The sequence below is a fragment of the Sesamum indicum genome, linkage group LG1 (genome assembly GCF_026168435.1).
Source record: "Sesamum indicum cultivar Baizhima isolate 11 linkage group LG1, ASM2616843v1, whole genome shotgun sequence".
NCBI lineage: Eukaryota > Viridiplantae > Streptophyta > Magnoliopsida > Lamiales > Pedaliaceae > Sesamum > Sesamum indicum.
The window spans coordinates 21,260,891-21,284,437 of NC_142657.1; the positions used below are offsets into that span (position 1 = coordinate 21,260,891).

Below are 23,547 nucleotides of genomic sequence, written 5' to 3' on the forward strand. Positions count from 1 at the left end.
AAAGGAGATTGACCATAAAGCGACCAGCAAGGGATCCCACAATCCACTTTGGACTTACTAATACTCAGAGAGTTCATTAAGCCTATAATGGTGCTCTAATTATTTCTATTGCCTTAGCTAACTATATGATTCAACATATTTTTGCAGATTCTGCAGCTCAATAGATATACTATTTTATGAGGTCTACTGACAATACGTAGTTTTTTTTCCTCACCCGTCAGTAAAATAGAATTCACATTTTGAGAATATATAAATACAAATTAAGAACGTATATGACGTGTGAACTAATTGTAATAGTTTCATTTTGTGGTGTTTTATGCGAATATATATATATATATATATTTATAATCTTGCAGATGAGAAGTTAACTATGTTTGTTGTAAAGATGAGATTACGTATGTATATTCAACAAGAATTGTATTATGTGCATATATATATATATAAATTAGGGTTTACTTTAAGTAAAATATTTAGGGGGGGATACAGTTGAGTACCATTAGAGGGTGATACAGGGTGTTGTAAGGATAGTGCTAAACAAAGAATAAAAAATTCGTATTGTCACAAAAGTACAATGCTAAAGATGTATTTTTCGAGAGATAGTGTTGTTGAAAAGAGAGATTTAAAAAGCTCATATTTTTTACTACAATTTTCTCTAGTTTCTTACTCTTTGTGAAAATAGATTAACAAAATATATAAATAAAATAATTAGAATATTGAAAATGTATTTTACAAACTTGACACATCAATATGCGTCCAGTATAGACGTGTGCTAGGTAGAGTTGACAAACATATAGATGAAAAAGGAACTCGTATGATTCTACTACAAATTTCTTTACTTTTAATTCACATTAAATAAGATATATAAAACAAAGAAAGCATTAAAGATGTATTTTTCGAATCTCGAATTTGTCCATGCCCCAATGCTGATGGTACTTCAGAACGAATAAACTAAACAAGTTTTTTTAACATTCAATATTGTGAAACATATATAAATCGTACAATTAAAAACTTATGTATTATCTATAATGTTATTTATATTCATACCTTGTAAAAAGTAAAAATATTTCTCAATTTTATTAAATTTTCTGTTATTGCCATTCAGTATAAATTAAATATTTCTAAAAAAAATTATGCTTGACAACAATGCACATTTTACTAGTTGGTAGAAATAAGGAAATGTACGAAAGTTAGAAATTTTACTTCTTTGGACATAAAACGAATAACAGTCTTTATTGCTTTAGGTATACAAGTACAATCTTTCATATCATATAAAGAATGCTGAAATTCTACAAACAACGAGTGCTAATTTACATTTAAAAAAAAATCTTCTAAAACCCATTAGGCATATTCGGAAGATAATCTGAAACAGGTTCGTCGCTATGAAACAAGTGCAAGATAGGTTCGTCGGGCGAACACTTTTGTTGATATCAACTTCAATGGTGTCGTATGATACGCCACTTCGACTGCATCAGTCGATGACCGATATTAGCTTAAACCATGCTTCCTTTGCTCTAATGTCAACCTGAAGAAAACAAAAGGACGAGTCTTTATGAGTAATACACAACGCAATTGTAGCATAGAATCTATGGTCTATCCATACTCGTTTATTAAACCTCAGGGCGCTAGAGTCTATATTTGGTTTTTCAGTTCTATGCTTATCTAAATAACATCGTCTCACTAAGAGTAGTACGGAAAACTAAAGGTCGAAATAGGGATTTAAACACTCAACTAAAACTGCTTCACTTTGATTGCTTAAAAAAATGCATTTTAACATCATCTAGAACCAAAGTACTGTATCTCTCTCTTCCCCATTGTCATTTTCTAACAAAAAAGCAACCGTTGTCCCTATCATTCCCTCTACAAATTTTTTCCCCATATTTAAAATTCAAGAAATGACAAAACCATTGGATTTTTCTTTGTACGCTACAAGAACTCGATGTGTGACTAATTTCTACTGAACCTTCACATTCTCACCATTCTCATTTGGAATACATAGGATTATGAATTTTGAGACAACTTTAAATGTGCTGGATGCGGGAGACATTAGAGTTGAGGCCTACACGGGAGATCATCCTCCACTATTTTTGTTGATTTATTCTTGATTCATAAATTGTGTTAGGTTCCCATGTTGCTGCCTCAAAACTTTTTGTTTGTCAAAACATTTATGATTCTTGTACAAATTTTACAAAACCACCATATTTGTTCACATTATTGACATCTGGACTTTGTAGGTGCATCACAACAAAATTTATTGGAATATTGTTATTATACAAAAACAAATTAATTCACTTGTGAACTTAGAAAATAAAATAGCACATACTAAATTGATGAATATTTGTCTAGATGCCAAGTATATTTATTATTTTCATAATACCTGTGACTACGTATCTTAAAAAGCTTTTTCAACATCTTGACAAGTACAAGCATTAATAATACAAGTCTTTTGTTATCATTTATCACAAGAAAATTAATTATGCACTTCTTTGAAAACCAAAAAATATATTTTACATCAATCCATTTTTCCAAAAATAGGAAACGACGTGCATCTTAAGTTTTTCAAACAACTAAAAAAAATATTTTAAATCAATTATTAGTTACAAAAATAAAAAGTTTAACACATTTATCAGGAAGTGAAAAATTACGACATTTCATGCATTTTCAAAAAGCAAGTAGATGAATAATGATTAAATACATTCCAAACTTGGTCCATTTATACTTCGTTTTCTTTGAAGAGAAATTAGTACACACTGCATACCGATTTTGAAAACTTCATTGGGTAACAAAAAAACATTTGGTATGAGAGAACAAATCTTTGAGTAAAAAAGAAAACTATAAATTGTGGAAAATATAAATAAAAAGAAAAAAAGTTCTCCATTTTAATAATAAAAATAAAAAAGTTCTCTTTTTTAATAATAAAACAGAAAAAAGTTCTCCATTTTAATATTTATTAAGTTACCAAAAGTTTGTGTTCCTTAAAAATCATTTAACAAAATTTGAAATTACAAATATTTACAAAAAATTACACATCTTGGAAGAGAAATTTAAATTTGGCATCTAGACAACCATTCAACATTTTAGCATATAGCATTTTATTTTCAAGGTTCACAAATCAAATAATTCGTTGTTGTATAATATAAACTTTCCAACATATTTTTCTATGATACACCTGCAAAGATGATGATGTTAATAACATAAACGAATGTGGTTTCTGTAAAATCACACAAGGATAATAAATGTATAACAACAAAAAATTTCGAAACCACCACATGAAGAAAACCCAACTCAATAAATGAATAAGGAATAAGTCCACAAAGAGAGAGGAGGTTTGTTCTCCAATTTAAGTCCCAACCCAATGCTTGCATCCTCCACATTTTTTAGCAACCTCAAAATTCAATGATCCCATTATTTCCAAATCAAAATGGTGACAGTGAGGGATTTCCACAGAAATTAGTGCAGTAAACTCGAGTTTTGTAGTTTACAAAGTGTAAAATCAATAGTTTCAACCTTTCTCGATTTAAAAATATGGGGAAAAAATCAGGAGAGAAGAATGAATTAGGCACTGGTTACCTTTCGTTAGAAACATGAAGAGAGGAAGATGAAGATACAACTACCATTAGGTTCTAGAATGTCGTCAAAATGCATACTTTTAGCAACCAACGTGTGTTTCAGTTGAGTGTTTAAATCCGAATTAAGCCTTTTGTTTCCAGCACTATGCTTAATGAAACGAAGCCATTTAGTTCGCACATAACTTGCCAACCAATATATTCTAGCCCCTCTGTGTTTCAATAAACGATTATAGATCACCTACCTATACTTACTTATATGCTTGACTTGCATAATCAAATACATTGGATGTTATATGCTAACTAATGCTTCACGTGAAGAACCAAATAAATGCATGTCACATGTATTACTAGAAAATGATATACCAAGTAAGGTGAAACCCTTTTATAATTGTATGCTACATGCGTTGGGCGCAAAGAAATAGCCTCCATAGTACAGTTCAGGCATTCTTTGAAAGGCATAAGCAACAGAATTATGAAAAGACTAACACACGGAAGAAAAGAACATCGATAAATCATTCAGGCATTCTTTGAAAGGCATAAGCAACAGATACTGCATAAGGAAGAAACCTTTTCGGATGCACATCACAAAAATAATTCCGTGGGTTCATCAACTAGGGGACTAGCAATTGGTTTACGAAGCTTCATCACAGTCGAGTTAAGATCTCTTAAAGTAAAGCTCAAATAGAAGAAACAGAGAGTGGAGGGATGGCACTTAGATTTCAGAGAATCACATTCATGCATCAAGACCCACATAGGTGAAATTGATTGGTATCAAAGATAATACTAGGAAAAGCATATACATTACTTACTGCTCCTAAAATAGATCGCAGATTACGTTAACTACGTACCTTTCCAAAGATTTCAATAAGGACCAAGAGTGGCATGACAATGAAACCCATAGAAAGGGGGCTGCATTAATCATGATCACCTATAGGCGAAATAACCGACATTTTCCGACCACAAAATCATTTCATAGCTATAAATATAATAAATTCAAAAGAAAAGGAGGTCATCACATCCACCAAACTGATAGAAAATAGAGATTTTAAAAACTCTAAAGTTGTCGAGACAAAGCAAAAGCAAGCCAAAAAAGTGAGTTAAAGATTTCTCAATGTGAACTATCCAATTGGTTAGTATAGAGTTACCATGAATTAAGTGAAGTATCATAAATAATCAATTCAGTGAATATAGTATACAACAGAATAACCCAATCAGCCACATAATTCTTCAACCGTTCACTCGTGATAATTACTAAAATCGATTGTCTTCAGATTAGAAACTTTTCCTATATGTTTCCTGAGTAAACAGAAGATAAATCCAGTATTCTATCACATGTGCAAAATTCAATCAAATGGTATTATGCCTCTACGGCTCCACATTAAAAGCGGAATGCTTTGTGAAACCAGTTTCTACCTTTATGACCCAATATTAGCATGCCCACATTCTTCCAACAGGTTATGTTTGCATAAAGTAAATCCCTCGCCAGTCACCCAAAGGTCCATTGGAAAAAGTAAATGAATCAGGTGCATATACAAGCACAATTCATAGTGAAAATAAGCACCTACAAAGACATTGTCTTTTTCTAAACGGTCATTGGAACTAAAGTACTTCAGTATACACCATAAGTGAATCTACAAAGATCTGAAAGATACAAAAAAAAAAATACATACAACATGTCGCAATGCACAAACCTATAAAGAAAAAGGAGAATAATAACATCTCATGTTCCCAGGTAATATCTTGGCAAAGAAGTGTAGTATCAATTAAATAAAACATAAAGAAAGGCACATGCCACAGGATAAGGTATTACCTGCGTAAAGGCTGTATATTTTTGGCAAGTGTAATAAACTTGCTGCTAGGACAAATGGAGAGGCTAAAATTGATACGAACAGGGCACCTGTACAAAAAGTAATTGTTATGCTAGAAGAATCATAACCTCACTGGGTGACACTAACGTCCCTATATTATTTCTAAATACGAAGGTTAGGCTTCCTCATAACCAGGAACTTCTATGCAAGAAGCGGCAAAAAGTAAAACATTGCAGTGATCAATTTCAAGAATCTCGAGGAGCCCCCCCTTCTAGATCTCCAATTGACAGGGCCCAGATCCTGAGGGGGAACATTAAATTATAGTCAATTTGAGTCTGAACCAAACGCTAGAACTGGTATGGGCCAGAAACTACACCGCACAAGATAAGAGAAAGTCATTTACACACAAATGCATTTGTTAAAAAGTCAAATAGATAAAGGAACCTAAGAGAAAGTCATTACACGCAAACGCATTTTTTAAAAATCTAATAGATAAAGGAATTTTGAAACCAACGACACAATAGAGGGGAAAGGACAGCCATTTGCTTGAAGGGATTATATTTGCAAGTCAAATATTCACTATGTCCTAGTGAGTGTTCCACTGTCTTGATAGCAGAGGGTATATCAGAATTACTGTCTAAAATGATGGGTAGAATTTTTGGGTGGATAAGTGGCTCAAGAGAGTCTTAAGTAGTGCTACCATCTAGGAGTTGCCTATGGTTCAGAAAGTCGCAGCAAATTGTGTGCCGTCTAAACCTAATTTCTATCACTGTGATGAAATTCATTACGGTATGTAGCTTCTCGTAATTCCGGTGTTTTTCCATGAAACTCATGTATAGAAATCCAAAGGATTCCCCACGAACGTTCCCCAGCTGAGCTATGAACTCAACATTAACAACAGTAAATGGGCGAGATGCCTGGCGTAATCAAAGTCTTGAAGTTTCTACAGTATATAGCTATGAGTATCTAATCAAACAGAATTTACTAAGCAAGCAACTGATGGAGCACCTTCACACTACATCTAATCAGGAACAATGCATGTTACCATTGGAGTACTAGTATAAGAAACCATACCTATAAATGTACGAGGAACAACTCCAGGAAATTCCAAGTGATCATACTGACATGGCCCACAAAAACAAACACAGACAAACAAAAATTAATAGAATACTCCACCAAAACAGTAAATTTTTGTAACCAAGCAAAAGATCTAGTTTTACCTTCTCTATCTGATGCCGATGATATAATATGTCGTGCATTGCCTAAACGATAGAAGCACACATCTTTAAGATTCTTGGTCCTCAATTTTCATCAAGACCAAACAAATAAAAGAAACCACTTATATCCGAGAAAAAAGTAAAGAAACCCAAAATCCTCAAAAACCCGAAAACAAAAATCAAACAAATATTTGACCGAACACATTGTTGATCCGATAAGAGATCAAGAAAAGAAGTTTTGAAAAACCCAAAACCCCAAAAATAAAAACAAATAATCCGCGAATTACATAACAACTTTAAGATTCTTGGCCATTTCTCAGTTTTCATCAAGACCAAAAAAATAGAAGAAATCCAAATATTTCCAAGAAAAAAGTAAACCAAAACCCAAAATCCTGAAAACCCGAGAACAGGTTCAACCAAATATTTCATCGAACATATTCTTGAAAAAACAAAAATTCTGAAAATCCCGAAAAGAAAATCAAGAAGATATTTCCAAGAAAAGAAGCGTTGAAAAACCCAAAACCCCAAGAACCCTGAAATAAAAACAAATATCCGCGAATTACATCGCACCTGAACATTGAAGCTTTCTCCGACCTTTGTGTAAGGTGCCATGAACACATAAAAAGCGGCGATCGAACCCAACAACAGATCATAACCTTACTGCAAACCATTCGCAAGCAAATTCATTAGCAATTTAAGTAAACAGCCAGAACTGAAACGTGATTAAGGTTGCTCTGAATCGTCGTACCATAAAGTTGCATGAATTTGGAATTGAGAGCCATTCTCGTCGCTACGGAGTGCGAATCCAGAATATGGTGGTGAAGATGGCATGACTCATGAGTGGAACACGCTTTTAACAATCGCCCCCAACTTATCCGGTTAATTCAAATCGTACCGCAAAGTTACCGTATTTAAATTACGTTTAGCCCCTTCAACTCTTCAAATTAGCATTGTCCCCCTTCAGTTATATTTATATGACACACTACCCCTCTCAAATCTAAAAATAGACACTTTAACCACTGTTTGTGAATGGCCCGTAAAAAAAATAAACAAACTTTGAAAGTAAAACAACAAAGATATAATATGAAGAATTCATTGGGAAACTTTTGAATCGATATTAATATAATTGTATGTCACCATGAGAAACTAAATATCATTATTGGCCTTAAAAAGGAGAGACATATTTTTTTTTTTATGGTATAAAACTATCCCCTTATGAAAAACTAAATAGCGATTTACATCCCTATATTTGTTAAAATACAACAATTTACTTCCCTATATTTTTTAAAATGAAGCAATTTACCTCACTGTATAAGGAGGTAAATTACTTCATTTTAAAAAGTGAGGGAAAGTAAATTGCTGTATTTTTTTATAGGAGGGTAATATGCTCATTTTCAATATCACTGCGGGTAAATTGATAGTCACCCATATTAATAATATGCAACATGTTGCCAAAATAGCTAATCTTTCTCATTGAATCGGAGGAGGAGAATGTGTTCGAGAATTGGGTTCTTGGGGCGGGGGGAGGGCTGATCTTCTGAGTTAACGTGGTTATGTTCTTCCTCCTATGACCTAGTATTTATATATTTATTTATGGAGAAGCATTGGAAGTAGTGTTGACTCCACCATTGGCGGTGGGGTGGGGGTTGGGGTATGGTGGGAGAACTGATATCATAGGAAATCAAAATCTAAATTATGCTAAATATTTTTTGATAAAATAAAGAAAAAAAATCTTACTAAAATAGAGTAAAATAAAGAATTTATTAGCGTAAATTAAAACAAAAAACCACTTAATTTTAGAATATAAATCATGTTCATAAATGAATAACTTTTGCTATTAGAATATTACAAATTTATATTAAATTTATAGGTTAATTATACATAGACGTCATCTGAAAATACGACATTAAACTTTAACTCGTAGAAGTTTTAAACTTATGCTTATGTTCCCTTCAAAATTTCTTTCCTCGCACCTAACAACTTTTTATTAGGGTTTTGACGAAAAAAGCTGAAAATCTGAAGCTAACAAAAAAAACTACATAAAATTTTAATTTTGTCCATCATGTAATATTTTTATGTACATTTTTATATTTTGAAAGGGATAAAGATAATATGTATATATATATGTGTGTGTGTGTGTGGGGAGTGCGGTTAAAAATATTATATTTTCTTTCTTATAAGTACAAAATTATTTATATAAGAATGTTAAATGCGCAATAAATTTTAAAATTTATGTAAATTTTTTGCTAACGTCGATATTTTTTGTTCAAACATAACAAAAATGGATTCAGATGTAAGCAATGAATTTTTGGAGAAGCGTAAGTGTAATTTTAAAACTTATTTGGAGAAAGATATAATTTACATTTTTAGCTTAACCCTAAATCTATTTTAATATTTAATATAATGATAAGATAATTATTTTTCCCCAGGTTAATTGAATATATTTTAACTAATCTGGTTTTTTTTTTATTTTTATTATAAATAGTGTTTATTTTAGTATATTTGTATTATTAAAATACTTCGATAACTAAAAATCAATCGGTTCTAACTCAAAAATTGCAATTTCGGCTTTGAACCGGTTAGTATCGGTGCCAAGGCACAAAAATATTATATTTTAAAATTTTAATAAAATTAAATTATAAACCAAGTGTTTTTACAATTATACTTGTAAAATTTTAATTTATATAAAAATTTATTGCCCTTGGATTTACTTACCTTTTTTTTAAGTATATAAACTAAAGAATGAAGTATATGTCATCATGCCACTATTGTAGCACCCTCTAAAAGGCTATGAATATATCTCCCCTAAATATCATACTTAATTATATATGTAATTGTGCACATAATGCAATCCCTACGGAGTATATATATATATACCCACACACACAGGTAATCCCACCATCACCACAAGCGCAATTGACTCTCCATTCACAAGATTATATATACACATATAAAATATAACAAAATAATGTTTTTATAATTAGTTTGCACATCACCCATATTTTATGACTTTATACACTCCAATAACGTGATTTTCATTTTTACTATTGACTATGAAGAAAACTACATAATAGCTCGACCTGACTAAAATGCAAGGTTTGGACTTAGCCCTCGCTAGTTAAAATTTATATCTGAAAAAATGTTAGCAGATGAATTAGCTTGCAACTCAATAAACAAATAACTGGCGCTATCTTACATCAAATATAGTCCGGACAAAACAAAATGAACAACATATATATAATACAGTTAATTTAATCTCAACATAATCAACTTTATCACATATCACAACCAACTCATCACAAGACAATACTCCTCTTTTCCTAATCTATTTACCAGAAGGTGATGTATTTTTCTTCTCCACCAACTTAATTTCACCATTTATTATATAATGTTTTAGTAAATCCCCTTGACATGTTACGAAGGGCCATCAATCTCATTTCGTATCATAGCTTTTTTCATATATCATAGTTTTTTTATATCGCATCATAGTCTTTTCTTTTCAACTAGTAGACTTAATGCAAATAATCGGTCCAACAGGCCTAGTCCGAATGGCCCATGAGCAAGGTATCATACCCATAGCCCATCTATTATACTAACATGGCAGGTTAATAAGCCAAATCCAATAGGATAACTCGCCAGATATTAGAGATGACAAGTTATACGTATTTCTAACACCATAAGACATATCATGCCAAATAATTTTCAACAAACTCCTAGAGTGATGGTGGCTGACTTGGCATCAGCAGGTAAAATGAAATTTGCATAAGTAGGCTTGGCTGACATGACTCATTCAAATAGTCATAACTTCTTAAAGGTAAGTCCAAATAGCAATGTGTTCTTTTTTTGTTAGTAATCTAACCATGCAGCTTTCTAACGATGTATCACAAGTTGCTAAAACTTCTAAATTTGCTCTTCATCGGCCTTTAAATAAAGGTCATTGTGCATTCATGAGGGTATCAAGTATTATTCATGCAATCAGTCTTTTCTCTTGATTTTCAGCAAGCTTCTCGCCCTATTTTTCTCTCCAACATTATTCCCACTTTAAATGGATACTTTGTCAATTGTTTCAACTATTTCATTATTACTCTTACGTTATTTCAAATTTTCAATTATCTTTTCAGTAAATCAATTTTTGACGTAAGAATCAAAACCGTTTGTAGGTTAGTCCTCATTTTCAGTGAAGATCCTTCAACCATGGTGATGTGTAAGATCTTGGTACACATTATTGGCGCAATTTGTGGGAGATTTGAGCTAGAGATGTAAGAAATATCCAACTTAGAAAATGGATGTGATAATGGCTTTTTTTAAGGAAACACTCCTCTGCTTGCTACAGTAGGTTTCGTAGTTCCACTTCCAAAACAAACACTAAGGGATATCAACACCCCTGCTCTCACTCTTGATCCGACAGCCTTGCCTGCTACAACCAACCCGTTCTTCCTCTAACAACTTTTCCAGTTCATCGCAAGACCGTCAACTCAGCCCTTCGGGGCTCCCAAGCCAAGGGACCAATACAATCTTCTCACCAGGAGAGGCTCAACACTTAAGGAAATCGAAGAACCGACATGCCAACTCCAACGGGACGAAACTACACTAGTTGATCTCGTTTGCAAGGAGAGTGCCAATTAAGGACCTCCATAAATCTAGCATTCTCTCAAGATAGAAGTGGTGGAACTCTGCCAACGGGTAAGGAAGGAGGTCTCGCTATTGGAGCGCGTATTCTCTTCAATGCAGATATTATGGCGGAAGAGCTGCTTGCTCACCTCAAGACGCCCTAGCACCAACTTGCTTATAATGGCACCACACTCCTTGCTAAGCACATGCACGATAAAAGATGGGATTATGAAGCCACCTCTTCTCTCCGAAATAGAAGGGAAGCACGAGGATAGTTGAATCCCATCGTCCCAGCATCGAGAATTTCACCCCACTTATTACTAGCTCAGCATGGATGCTGATGGCCATAAACAAACACCCTATTTTGTAGTAGTCCAAGGGTGTAGAGGAAGGACCACAGCTTCCCACATCTAAACACTTTTCAAATACCATGGTGAGTACAAACATGATAGGAATAGATGTCGCCAACTGAGATAGGAGATAGAAAGGTTCATCCAAGCTGGTTACCTAAGGGTGTGTGTCTACAAAAATTAGCATTGTGAAGTACAAGAGAAATGCTCAAGCCATAAATATTCCCGTAGACACGAGGATCAACTTGTTGATCCCTCTAGGAGGCAGTGCCGAGCGCCATAAGGATAAGACTCCTACTAAGGAGCAAAACACGAAAATGCAACTGCCAAAGAGGTGATCTACATGATAGTCGAAGACCTACTGATGGGACTCCTATGAAATCTAGGCGTGCACATCATCTTGCTGCTCAAATGATAAAGGAGATTGACCATAAAGCGACCAGCAAGGGATCCACAATCCACTTTGGACTTACTAATACTCAGAGAGTTCATTAAGCCTATAATGGTGCTCTCATTATTTCTATTGCCTTAGCTAACTATATGATTCAACATATTTTTGCAGATTCTGCAGCTCAATAGATATACTATTTTATGAGGTCTACTGACAATACGTAGTTTTTTTTCCTCACCCGTCAGTAAAATAGAATTCACATTTTGAGAATATATAAATACAAATTAAGAACGTAGATGACGTGTGAACTAATTGTAATAGTTTCATTTTGTGGTGTTTTATGCGAATATATATATATATATATATTTATAATCTTGCAGATGAGAAGTTAACTATGTTTGTTGTAAAGATGAGATTACGTATGTATATTCAACAAGAATTGTATTATGTGCATATATATATATATAAATTAGGGTTTACTTTAAGTAAAATATTTAGGGGGGGATACAGTTGAGTACCATTAGAGGGTGATACAGGGTGTTGTAAGGATAGTGCTAAACAAAGAATAAAAAATTCGTATTGTCACAAAAGTACAATGCTAAAGATGTATTTTTCGAGAGATAGTGTTGTTGAAAAGAGAGATTTAAAAAGCTCATATTTTTTACTACAATTTTCTCTAGTTTCTTACTCTTTGTGAAAATAGATTAACAAAATATATAAATAAAATAATTAGAATATTGAAAATGTATTTTACAAACTTGACACATCAATATGCGTACAGTACAGACGTGTGCTAGGTAGAGTTGACAAACATATAGATGAAAAAGGAACTCGTATTATTCTACTACAAATTTCTTTACTTTTAATTCACATTAAATAAGATATATAAAACAAAGAAAGCATTAAAGATGTATTTTTCGAATCTCGAATTTGTCCATGCCCCAATGCTGATGGTACTTCAGAACGAATAAACTAAACAAGTTTTTTAACATTCAATATTGTGAAACATATATAAATCGTACAATTAAAAACTTATGTATTATCTATAATGTTATTTATATTCATACCTTGTAAAAAGTTATTTATATTTATAATGTTATTTATGCTTGACAACAATGCACATTTTACTAGTTGGTAGAAATAAGGAAATGTACGAAAGTTAGAAATTTTACTTCTTTGGACATAAAACGAATAACAGTCTTTATTGCTTTAGGTATACAAGTACAATCTTTCATATCATATAAAGAATGCTGAAATTCTACAAACAACGAGTGCTAATTTACATTTAAAAAAAAACCTTCTAAAACCCATTAGGCATATTCGGAAGATAATCTGAAACAGGTTCGTCGCTATGAAACAAGTGCAAGATAGGCTCGTCGGGCGAACACTTTTGTTGATATCAACTTCAATGGTGTCGTATGATACGCCACTTCGACTGCATAAGTCGATGACCGATATTAGCTTAAACCATGCTTCCTTTGCTCTAATGTCAACCTGAAGAAAACAAAAGGACGAGTCTTTATGAGTAATACACAACGCAATTGTAGCATAGAATCTATGGTCTATCCATACTCGTTTATTAAACCTCAGGGCGCTAGAGTCTATATTTGGTTTTTCAGTTCTATGCTTATCTAAATAACATCGTCTCACTAAGAATAGTACGGAAAACTAAAGGTCGAAATAGGGATTTAAACACTCAACTAAAACTGCTTCACTTTGATTGCTTAAAAAAATGCATTTTAACATCATCTAGAACCAAAGTACTGTATCTCTCTCTTCCCCATTGTCATTTTCTAACAAAAAAGCAACCGTTGTCCCTATCATTCCCTCTACAAATTTTTTCCCCATATTTAAAATTTAAGAAATGACAAAACCATTGGATTTTTCTTTGTACGCTACAAGAACTCGATGTGTGACTAATTTCAACTGAACCTTCACATTCTCACCATTCTCATTTGGAATACATAGGATTATGAATTTTGAGACAACTTTAAATGTGCTGGATGCGGGAGACATTAGAGTTGAGGCCTACACGGGAGATCATCCTCCACTATTTTTGTTGATTTATTCTTGATTCATAAATTGTGTTAGGTTCCCATGTTGCTGCCTCAAAACTTTTTGTTTGTCAAAACATTTATGATTCTTGTACAAATTTTACAAAACCACCATATTTGTTCACATTATTGACATCTGGACGTCGTAGGTGCATCACAACAAAATTTATTGGAATATTGTTATTATACAAAAACAAATTAATTCACTTGTGAACTTAGAAAATAAAATAGCACATACTAAATTGATGAATATTTGTCTAGATGCCAAGTATATTTATTATTTTCATAATACCTGTGACTACTTATCTTAAAAAGCTTTTTCAACATCTTGACAAGTACAAGCATTAATAATACAAGTCTTTTGTTATCATTTATCACAAGAAAATTAATTATGCACTTCTTTGAAAACCAAAAAATATATTTTACATCAATCCATTTTTCCAAAAATAGGAAACGACGTGCATCTTAAGTTTTTCAAACAACTAAAAAAAAATATTTTAAATCAATTATTAGTTACAAAAATAAAAAATTTAACACATTTATCAGGAAGTGAAAAATTACGACATTTCATGCATTTTCAAAAAGCAAGTAGATGAATAATGATTAAATACATTCCAAACTTTGTCCATTTATACTTCGTTTTCTTTGAAGAGAAATTAGTACACACTTCATACCGATTTTGAAAACTTCATTGGGTAACAAAAAAACATTTGGTATGAGAGAACAAATCTTTGAGTAAAAAAGAAAACTATAAATTGTGGGTAATATAAATAAAAAGAAAAAAAGTTCTCCATTTTAATAATAAAAATAAAAAAGTTCTCCATTTTAATAATAAAAATAAAAAAGTTCTCTATTTTAATAATAAAAAGGAAAAAAGTTCTCCATTTTAATATTTATTAAGTTACCAAAAGTTTGTGTTCCTTAAAAATCATTTAACAAAATTTGAAATTACAAATATTTACAAAAAATTACACATCTTGGAAGAGAAATTTAAATTTGGCATCTAGACAACCATTCAACATTTTAGCATATAGCATTTTATTTTCAAGGTTCACAAATCAAATAATTCGTTGTTGTATAATATAAACTTTCCAACATATTTTTCTATGATACACCTGCAAAGATATTGATGTTAATAACATAAACGAATGTGGTTTCTGTAAAATCACACAAGGATAATAAATGTATAACAACAAAAAATTTCGAAACCACCACATGAAGAAAACCCAACTCAATAAATGAATAAGGAATAAGTCCACAAAGAGAGAGGAGGTTTGTTCTCCAATTTAAGTCCCAACCCAATGCTTGCATCCTCCACATTTTTTAGCAACCTCAAAATTCAATGATCCCATTATTTCCAAATCAAAATGGTGACAGTGAGGGATTTCCACAGAAATAGTGCAGTAAACTCGAGTTTTGTAGTTTACAAAGTGTAAAATCAATAGTTTCAACCTTTCTCGATTTAAAAATATGGGGAAAAAATCAGGAGAGAAGAATGAATTAGGCACTGGTTACCTTTCGTTAGAAACATGAAGAGAGGAAGATGAAGATACAACTACCATTAGGTTCTAGAATGTCGTCAAAATGCATACTTTTAGCAACCAACGTGTGTTTCAGTTGAGTGTTTAAATCCGAATTAAGCCTTTTGTTTCCAGCACTATGCTTAATGAAACGAAGCCATTTAGTTCGCACATAACTTGCCAACCAATATATTCTAGCCCCTCTGTGTTTCAATAAACGATTATAGATCACCTACCTATACTTACTTATATGCTTGACTTGCATAATCAAATACATTGGATGTTATATGCTAACTAATGCTTCACGTGAAGAACCAAATAAATGCATGTCACATGTATTACTAGAAAATGATATACCAAGTAAGGTGAAACCCTTTTATAATTGTATGCTACATGCGTGGGCGCAAAGAAATAGCCTCCATAGTACAGTTCAGGCATTCTTTGAAAGGCATAAGCAACAGAATTATGAAAAAACTAACACACGGAAGAAAAGAACATCGATAAATCATTCAGGCATTCTTTGAAAGGCATAAGCAACAGATACTGCATAAGGAAGAAACCTTTTCGGATGCACATCACAAAAATAATTCCGTGGGTTCATCAACTAGGGGACTAGCAATTGGTTTACGAAGCTTCATCACAGTCGAGTTAAGATCTCTTAAAGTAAAGCTCAAATAGAAGAAACAGAGAGTGGAGGGATGGCACTTAGATTTCAGAGAATCTCATTCATGCATCAAGACCCACATAGGTGAAATTGATTGGTATCAAAGATAATACTAGGAAAAGCATATACATTACTTACTGCTCCTAAAATAGATCGCAGATTACGTTACCTACGTACCTTTCCAAAGATTTCAATAAGGACCAAGAGTGGCATGACAATGAAACCCATAGAAAGGGGGCTGCATTAACCATGATCACCTATAGGCGAAATAACCGACATTTTCCGACCACAAAATCATTTCATAGCTATAAATATAATAAATTCAAAAGAAAAGGAGGTCATCACATCCACAAAACTGATAGAAAATAGAGATTTTAAAAACTCTAAAGTTGTCGAGACAAAGCAAAAGCAAGCCAAAAACGTGAGTTAAAGATTTCTCAATGTGAACTATCCAATTGGTTAGTATAGAGTTACCATGAATTAAGTGAAGTATCATAAATAATCAATTCAGTGAATATAGTATACAACAGAATAACCCAATCAGCCACATAATTCTTCAACCGTTCACTCGTGATAATTACTAAAATCGATTGTCTTCAGATTAGAAACTTTTCCTATATGTTTCCTGAGTAAACAGAAGATAAATCCAGTATTCTATCACATGTGCAAAATTCAATCAAATGGTATTATGCCTCTACGGCTCCACATTAAAAGCGGAATGCTTTGTGAAACCAGTTTCTACCTTTATGACCCAATATTAGCATGCCCACATTCTTCCAACAGGTTATGTTTGCATAAAGTAAATCCCTCGCCAGTCACCCAAAGGTCCATTGGAAAAAGTAAATGAATCAGGTGCATATACAAGCACAATTCAGAGTGAAAATAAGCACCTACAAAGACATTGTCTTTTTCTAAACGGTAATTGGAACTAAAGTACTTCAGTATACACCATAAGTGAATCTACAAAGATCTGAAAGATACAAAAAAATAATACATACAACATGTCGCAATGCACAAACCGATAACGAAAGAGGAGAATAATAACATCTCATGTTCCCAGGTAATATCTTGGCAAAGAAGTGTAGTATCAATTAAATAAAACATAAAGAAAGGCACATGCCACAGGATAAGGTATTACCTGCGTAAAGGCTGTATATTTTTGGCAAGTGTAATAAACTTGCTGCTAGGACAAATGGAGAGGCTAAAATTGATACGAACAGGGCACCTGTACAAAAAGTAATTGTTATGCTAGAAGAATCATAACCTCACTGGGTTGACACTAACGTCCCTATATTATTTCTAAATACGAAGGTTAGGCTTCCTCATACCCAGGAACTTCTATGCAAGAAGCGGCAAAAAGTAAAACATTGCAGTGATCAATTTCAAGAATCTTGAGGAGCCCCCCCTTCTAGATCTCCAATTGACAGCGCCCAGATCCTGAGGGGGAACATTAAATTATAGTCAATTTGAGTCTGAACCAAACGCTAGAACTGGTATGGGCCAGAAACTACACCGCACAAGATAAGAGAAAGTCATTTACACACAAATGCATTTGTTAAAAAGTCAAATAGATAAAGGAACCTAAGAGAAAGTCATTACACGCAAACGCATTTTTTAAAAATCTAATAGATAAAGGAATTTTGAAACCAACGACACAATAGAGGGGAAAGGACAGCCATTTGCTTGAAGGGATTATATTTGCAAGTCAAATATTCACTATGTCCTAGTGAGTGTTCCACTGTCTTGATAGCAGAGGGTATATCAGAATTACTGTCTAAAATGATGGGTAGAATTTTTGGGTGGATAAGTGGCTCAAGAGAGTCTTAAGTAGTGCTACCATCTAGGAGTTGCCTATGGTTCAGAAAGTCGCAGCAAATTGTGTGCCGTCTAAACCTAATTTCTATCACTGTGATGAAATTCATTACGGTATGTAGCTTCTCGTAATTCCGGTGTTTTTCCATGAAACTCATGTATAGAAATCCAAAGGATTCCCCACGAACGTTCCCCAGCTGAGCTATGAACTCAACATTAACAACAGTAAATGGGCGAGATGCCTGGCGTAATCAAAGTCTTGAAGTTTCTACAGTATATAGCTATGAGTATCTAATCAAACAGAATTTACTAAGCAAGCAACTGATGGAGCACCTTCACACTACATCTAATCAGGAACAATGCATGTTACCATTGGAGTACTAGTATAAGAAACCATACCTATAAATGTACGAGGAACAACTCCAGGAAATTCCAAGTGATCATACTGACATGGCCCACAAAAACAAACACAGACAAACAAAAATTAATAGAATACTCCACCAAAACAGTAAATTTTTGTAACCAAGCAAAAGATCTAGTTTTACCTTCTCTATCTGATGCCGATGATATAAAATGTCGTGCATTGCCTAAACGATAGAAGCACATATCTTTAAGATTCTTGGTCCTCAATTTTCATCAAGACCAAACAAATAAAAGAAACCACTTATATCCGAGAAAAAAGTAAAGAAACCCAAAATCCTCAAAAACCCGTAAACAAAAATCAAACAAATATTTGACCGAACACATTGTTGATCCGATAAGAGATCAAGAAAAGAAGTTTTGAAAAACCCAAAACCCCAAAAATAAAAACAAATAATCCGCGAATTACATAACAACTTTAAGATTCTTGGCCATTTCTCAGTTTTCATCAAGAACAAAAAAATAGAAGAAATCCAAATATTTCCAAGAAAAAAGTAAACCAAAACCCAAAATCCTGAAAACCCGAGAACAGGTTCAACCAAATATTTCATCGAACATATTCTTGAAAAAACAAAAATTCTGAAAATCCCGAAAAGAAAATCAAGAAGATATTTCCAAGAAAAGAAGCGTTGAAAAACCCAAAACCCCAAGAACCCTGAAATAAAAACAAATATCCGCGAATTACATCGCACCTGAACATTGAAGCTTTCTCCGACCTTTGTGTAAGGTGCCATGAACACATAAAAAGCGGCGATCGAACCCAACAACAGATCATAACCTTACTGCAAACCATTCGCAAGCAAATTCATTAGCAATTTAAGTAAACAGCCAGAACTGAAACGTGATTAAGGTTGCTCTGAATCGTCGTACCATAAAGTTGCATGAATTTGGAATTGAGAGCCATTCTCATCGCTACGGAGTGCGAATCCAGAATATGGTGGTGAAGATGGCATGACTCATGAGTGGAACACGCTTTTAACAATCGCCCCCAACTTATCCGGTTAATTCAAAGCGTACCGCAAAGTTACCGTATTTAAATTACGTTTAGCCCCTTCAACTCTTCAAATTAGCATTGTCCCCCTTCAGTTATATTTATATGACACACTACCCCTCTCAAATCTAAAAATAGACACTTTAACCACTGTTTGTGATTGGCCCGTAAAACTATCCCCTTATGAAAAACTAAATAGCGATTTACATCCCTATATTTGTTAAAATACAACAATTTACTTCCCTATATTTTTTAAAATGAAGCAATTTACCTCACTGTATAAGGAGGTAAATTACTTCATTTTAAAAAGTGAGGGAAAGTAAATTGCTATATTTTTTTTATAGAAGGGTAATATGCTCATTTTCAATATCACTGCGGGTAAATTGATATTCACCCATATTAATAATATGCAACATGTTGCCAAAATAGCTAATCTTTCTCATTGAATCGGAGGAGGAGAATGTGTTCGAGAATTGGGTTCTTGGGGCGGGGGGAGGGCTGATCTTCTGAGTTAACGTGGTTATGTTCTTCCTCCTATGACCTAGTATTTATATATTTATTTATGGAGAAGCATTGGAAGTAGTGTTGACTCCACCGTTGGCGGTGGGGTGGGGGTTGGGGTATGGTGGAAGAACTGATATCATAGGAAATCAAAATCTAAATTATGCTAAATATTTTTTGATAAAATAAAGAAAAAAAATCTTACTAAAATAGAGTAAAATAAAGAATTTATTGGCGTAAATTAAAACAAAAAATCACTTAATTTTAGAATGTAAATCATGTTCATAAATGAATAACTTTTGCTATTAGAATATTACAAATTTATATTAAATTTATAGGTTAATTATACATAGACGTCATCTGAAAATACGACATTAAACTTTAACTCGTAGAAGTTTTAAACTTATGCTTATGTTCCCTTCAAAATTTCTTTCCTCGCACCTAACAACTTTTTATTAGGGTTTTGACGAAAAAAGCTGAAAATCTGAAGCTAACAAAAAAAACTACATAAAATTTTAATTTTGTCCATCATGTAATATTTTTATGTACATTTTTATATTTTGAAAGGGATAAAGATAATATATATATATATATGTGTGTGTGTGTGTGTGTGTGGGGAGTGCGGTCAAAAATATTATATTTTCTTTCTTATAAGTACAAAATTATTTATATAAGAATGTTAAATGCGCAATAAATTTTAAAATTTATGTAAATTTTTTGCTAACGTCGATATTTTTTGTTCAAACCTAACAAAAATGGATTCAGATGTAAGCAATGAATTTTTGGAGAAGCGTAAGTGTAATTTTAAAATTTATTTGGAGAAAGATATAATTTTACATTTTTAGCTTAACCCTAAATCTATTTTAATATTTAATATAATGATAAGATAATTATTTTTCCCCAGGTTAATTGAATATATTTTAACTAATCTGGTTTTTTTTTATTTTTATTATAAATAGTGTTTATTTTAGTATATTTGTATTATTAAAATACTTCGATAACTAAAAATCAATCGGTTCTAACTCAAAAATTGCAGTTTCGGCTTTGAACCGGTTAGTATCGGTGCCAAGGCACAAAAATATTATATTTTAAAATTTTAATAAAATTAAATTATAAACCAAGTGTTTTTACAATTATACTTGTAAAATTTTAATTTATATAAAAATTTATTGCCCTTGGATTTACTTACCTTTTTTTTAAGTATATAAACTAAAGAATGAAGTATATGTCATCATGCCACTATTGTAGCACCCTCTAAAAGACTATGAATATATCTCCCCTAAATATCATACTTAATTATATATGTAATTGTGCACATAATGCAATACCTACGGAGTATATATATACATACCCACACACACAGGTAATCCCACCATCACCACAAGCGCAATTGACTCTCCATTCACAAGATTATATATACACATATAAAATATAACAAAATAATGTTTTTATAATTAGTTTGCACATCACCCATATTTTATGACTTTATACACTCCAATAACGTAATTTTCATTTTTACTATTGACTATGAAGAAAACTACATAATAGCTCGACCTGACTAAAATGCAACGTTCGGACTTAGCCCTCGCTGGTTAAAATTTATATCTGAAAAAATGTTAGCAGATGAATTAGCTTGCAACTCAATAAACAAATAACTGGCGCTATCTTACATCAAATATAGTCCGGACAAAACAAAATGAACAACATATATATAATACAGTTAATTTAATCTCAACATAATCAACTTTATCACATATCACAACCAACTCATCACAAGACAATACTCCTCTTTTCCTAATCTATTTACCAGAAGGTGATGTATTTTTCTTCTCCACCAACTTAATTTCACCATTTATTATATAATGTTTTAGTAAATCCCCTTGACATGTTACGAAGGGCCATCAATCTCATTTCGTATCATAGCTTTTTTCATATATCATAGTTTTTTTATATCGTATCATAGTCTTTTCTTTTCAACTAGTAGACTTAATGCAAATAATCGGTCCAACAGGCCTAGTCCAAATGGCCCATGAGCAAGGTATCATACCCATAGCCCATCTATTATACTAACATGGCAGGTTAATAAGCCAAATCCAATAGGATAACTCGCCAGATATTAGAGATGACAAGTTATACGTATTTCTAACACCATAAGACATATCATGCCAAAAAATTTTCAACAAACTCCTAGAGTGATGGTGGCTGACTTGGCATCAGCAGGTAAAATGAAATTTGCATAAGTAGGCTTGACTGACATGACTCATTCAAATAATCATAACTTCTTAAAGATAAGTCCAAATAGCAATGTGTTCTTTTTTTGTTAGTAATCTAACCATGCAGCTTTCTAACGATATATCACAAGTTGCTAAAACTTCTAAATTTGCTCTTCATCGGCCTATAAATAAAGGTCATTGTGCATTCATGAGGGTATCAAGTATTATTCACGCAATCATTCTTTTCTCTTGATTTTCAGCAAGCTTCTCGCCCTATTTTTCTCTCCAACATTATTCCCACTTTAAATTGATACTTTGTCAAGTCGTTTCAACTATTTCATTATTACTCTTACGTTATTTCAAATTTTCAATTATCTTTTCAGTAAATCAATTTTTGACGTAAGAATCAGAACCGTTTGTAGGTTAGTCCTCATTTTCAGTGAAGATCCTTCAACCATGGTGATGTGTAAGATCTTGGTACACATTATTGGCGCAATTTGTGGGAGATTTGAGCTAGAGATGTAAGAAATATCCAACTTAGAAAATGGATGTGATAATGGCTTTTTTTAAGGAAACACTCCTCTCCTTGCTACAGTAGGTTTTGTAGTTCCACTTCCAAACAAACACTAAGGGATATCAACACCCCTGCTCTCACTCTTGATCCGACAGCCTTGCCTGCTACAACCAACCCGTTCTTCCTCTAACAACTTTTCCAGTTCATCGCAAGACCGTCAACTCAGCCCTTCGGGGCTCCCAAGCCAAGGGACCAATACAATCTTCTCACCAGGAGAGGCTCAACACTTAAGGAAATCGAAGAACCGACATGCCAACTCCAACGGGACGAAACTACACTAGTTGATCTCGTTTGCAAGGAGAGTGCCAATCAAGAACCTCCATAAATCTAGCATTCTCTCAAGATAGAAGTGGTGGAACTCTGCCAACGGGTAAGGAAGGAGGTCCCGCTATTGGAGCGCGTATTCTCTTCAATGCAGATATTATGGCGGAAGAGCTGCTTGCTCACGTCAAGACGCCCTAGCACCAATTTGCTTATAATGGCACCACACTCCTTGCTAAGCACATCCACGATAAAAGATGGGATTATGAAGCCACCTCTTCTCTCCGAAATAGAAGGGAAGCACGAGGATAGTTGAATCCCATCGTCCCAGCATCGAGAATTTCACCCCACTTATTACTAGCTCAGCATGGATGCTGATGGCCATAAACAAACACCTTATTTTGTAGTGGTCCAAGGGTGTAGAGGAAGGACCACAGCTTCCCACATCTAAAAACTTTTCAAATACCATGGTGAGTACAAACATGATAGGAATAGATGTCGCCAACTGAGATAGGAGATAGAAAGGTTCATCCAAGCTGGTTACCTAAGGGTGTGTGTCTACAAAAATTAGCATTGTGAACTACAAGAGAAATG

General features: G+C 33.1%; 2 protein-coding genes across 8 annotated transcripts; both read right to left on the bottom strand.

Annotated features, from left to right (window-relative positions):
• Positions 1–1,211: 1,211 nt before the first annotated feature.
• LOC148789528 (dol-P-Man:Man(7)GlcNAc(2)-PP-Dol alpha-1,6-mannosyltransferase-like) lies at positions 1,212–7,484 on the bottom strand. 2 transcript variants are annotated; one of them, XM_088885123.1, is made up of 7 exons: positions 7,340–7,484; positions 7,162–7,251; positions 6,595–6,636; positions 6,449–6,494; positions 5,377–5,463; positions 4,415–4,475; positions 1,212–1,522 (listed from the first exon to the last, which is right to left on the bottom strand). In XM_088885123.1, the coding sequence occupies exons 2-7, from the start codon at positions 7,201–7,203 to the stop codon at positions 1,486–1,488; spliced, it is 315 nt and encodes a 104-aa protein (XP_088741249.1). In that variant the 5' UTR covers positions 7,204–7,251; positions 7,340–7,484; the 3' UTR covers positions 1,212–1,485. The 2 variants fall into 2 exon arrangements, 1 of the variants encoding a protein (XP_088741249.1); XR_016067410.1 differs by lacking the exon at positions 4,415–4,475 and having other exon boundaries at positions 7,340–7,483.
• Positions 7,485–13,126: 5,642 nt separating this feature from the next.
• On the bottom strand, positions 13,127–19,406 carry LOC148789529 (dol-P-Man:Man(7)GlcNAc(2)-PP-Dol alpha-1,6-mannosyltransferase-like). Of its 6 annotated transcripts, XR_016065351.1 has the most exons (8): positions 19,284–19,406; positions 19,106–19,195; positions 18,539–18,580; positions 18,393–18,438; positions 17,510–17,618; positions 17,320–17,406; positions 16,359–16,438; positions 13,127–13,437 (listed from the first exon to the last, which is right to left on the bottom strand). XR_016065351.1 is itself a non-coding variant. In XM_088879999.1 (7 exons), exons 2-7 carry the CDS (start codon positions 19,145–19,147, stop codon positions 13,401–13,403), a joined length of 315 nt encoding a protein of 104 aa, XP_088736125.1. In that variant the 5' UTR covers positions 19,148–19,195; positions 19,284–19,406; the 3' UTR covers positions 13,127–13,400. The 6 variants fall into 6 exon arrangements, 3 of the variants coding, with proteins under 3 accessions (XP_088736125.1, XP_088736117.1, XP_088736135.1); XR_016065344.1 differs by lacking the exon at positions 17,510–17,618 and having other exon boundaries at positions 19,106–19,191; positions 19,284–19,398; XM_088879999.1 differs by lacking the exon at positions 17,510–17,618 and having other exon boundaries at positions 16,359–16,419.
• Between the last annotated feature and the right edge of the window lie 4,141 nt (positions 19,407–23,547).

Bases quoted from the DNA above. Each gene is read 5' to 3' on its own strand.
- LOC148789528 (XM_088885123.1), bottom strand. From the start codon at position 7,203: ATGGCACCTTACACAAAGGTCGGAGAAAGCTTCAATGTTCAG. The intron at 4,476-5,376 runs GTAATACCTTAT...TGATTAATGCAG, and splicing joins AATATACAGCCTTTACGCAG to CCCCCTTTCTATGGGTTTCA. The intron at 1,523-4,414 runs GTACGTAGTTAA...TGTTTTCTTCAG, and splicing joins TTATTGAAATCTTTGGAAAG to GTTGACATTAGAGCAAAGGA.
- LOC148789529 (XM_088879991.1), bottom strand. From the start codon at position 19,323: ATGAGAATGGCTCTCAATTCCAAATTCATGCAACTTTATG. The intron at 16,420-17,319 runs GTAATACCTTAT...TGGTTAATGCAG, and splicing joins AATATACAGCCTTTACGCAG to CCCCCTTTCTATGGGTTTCA. The intron at 13,438-16,358 runs GTACGTAGGTAA...TGTTTTCTTCAG, and splicing joins TTATTGAAATCTTTGGAAAG to GTTGACATTAGAGCAAAGGA.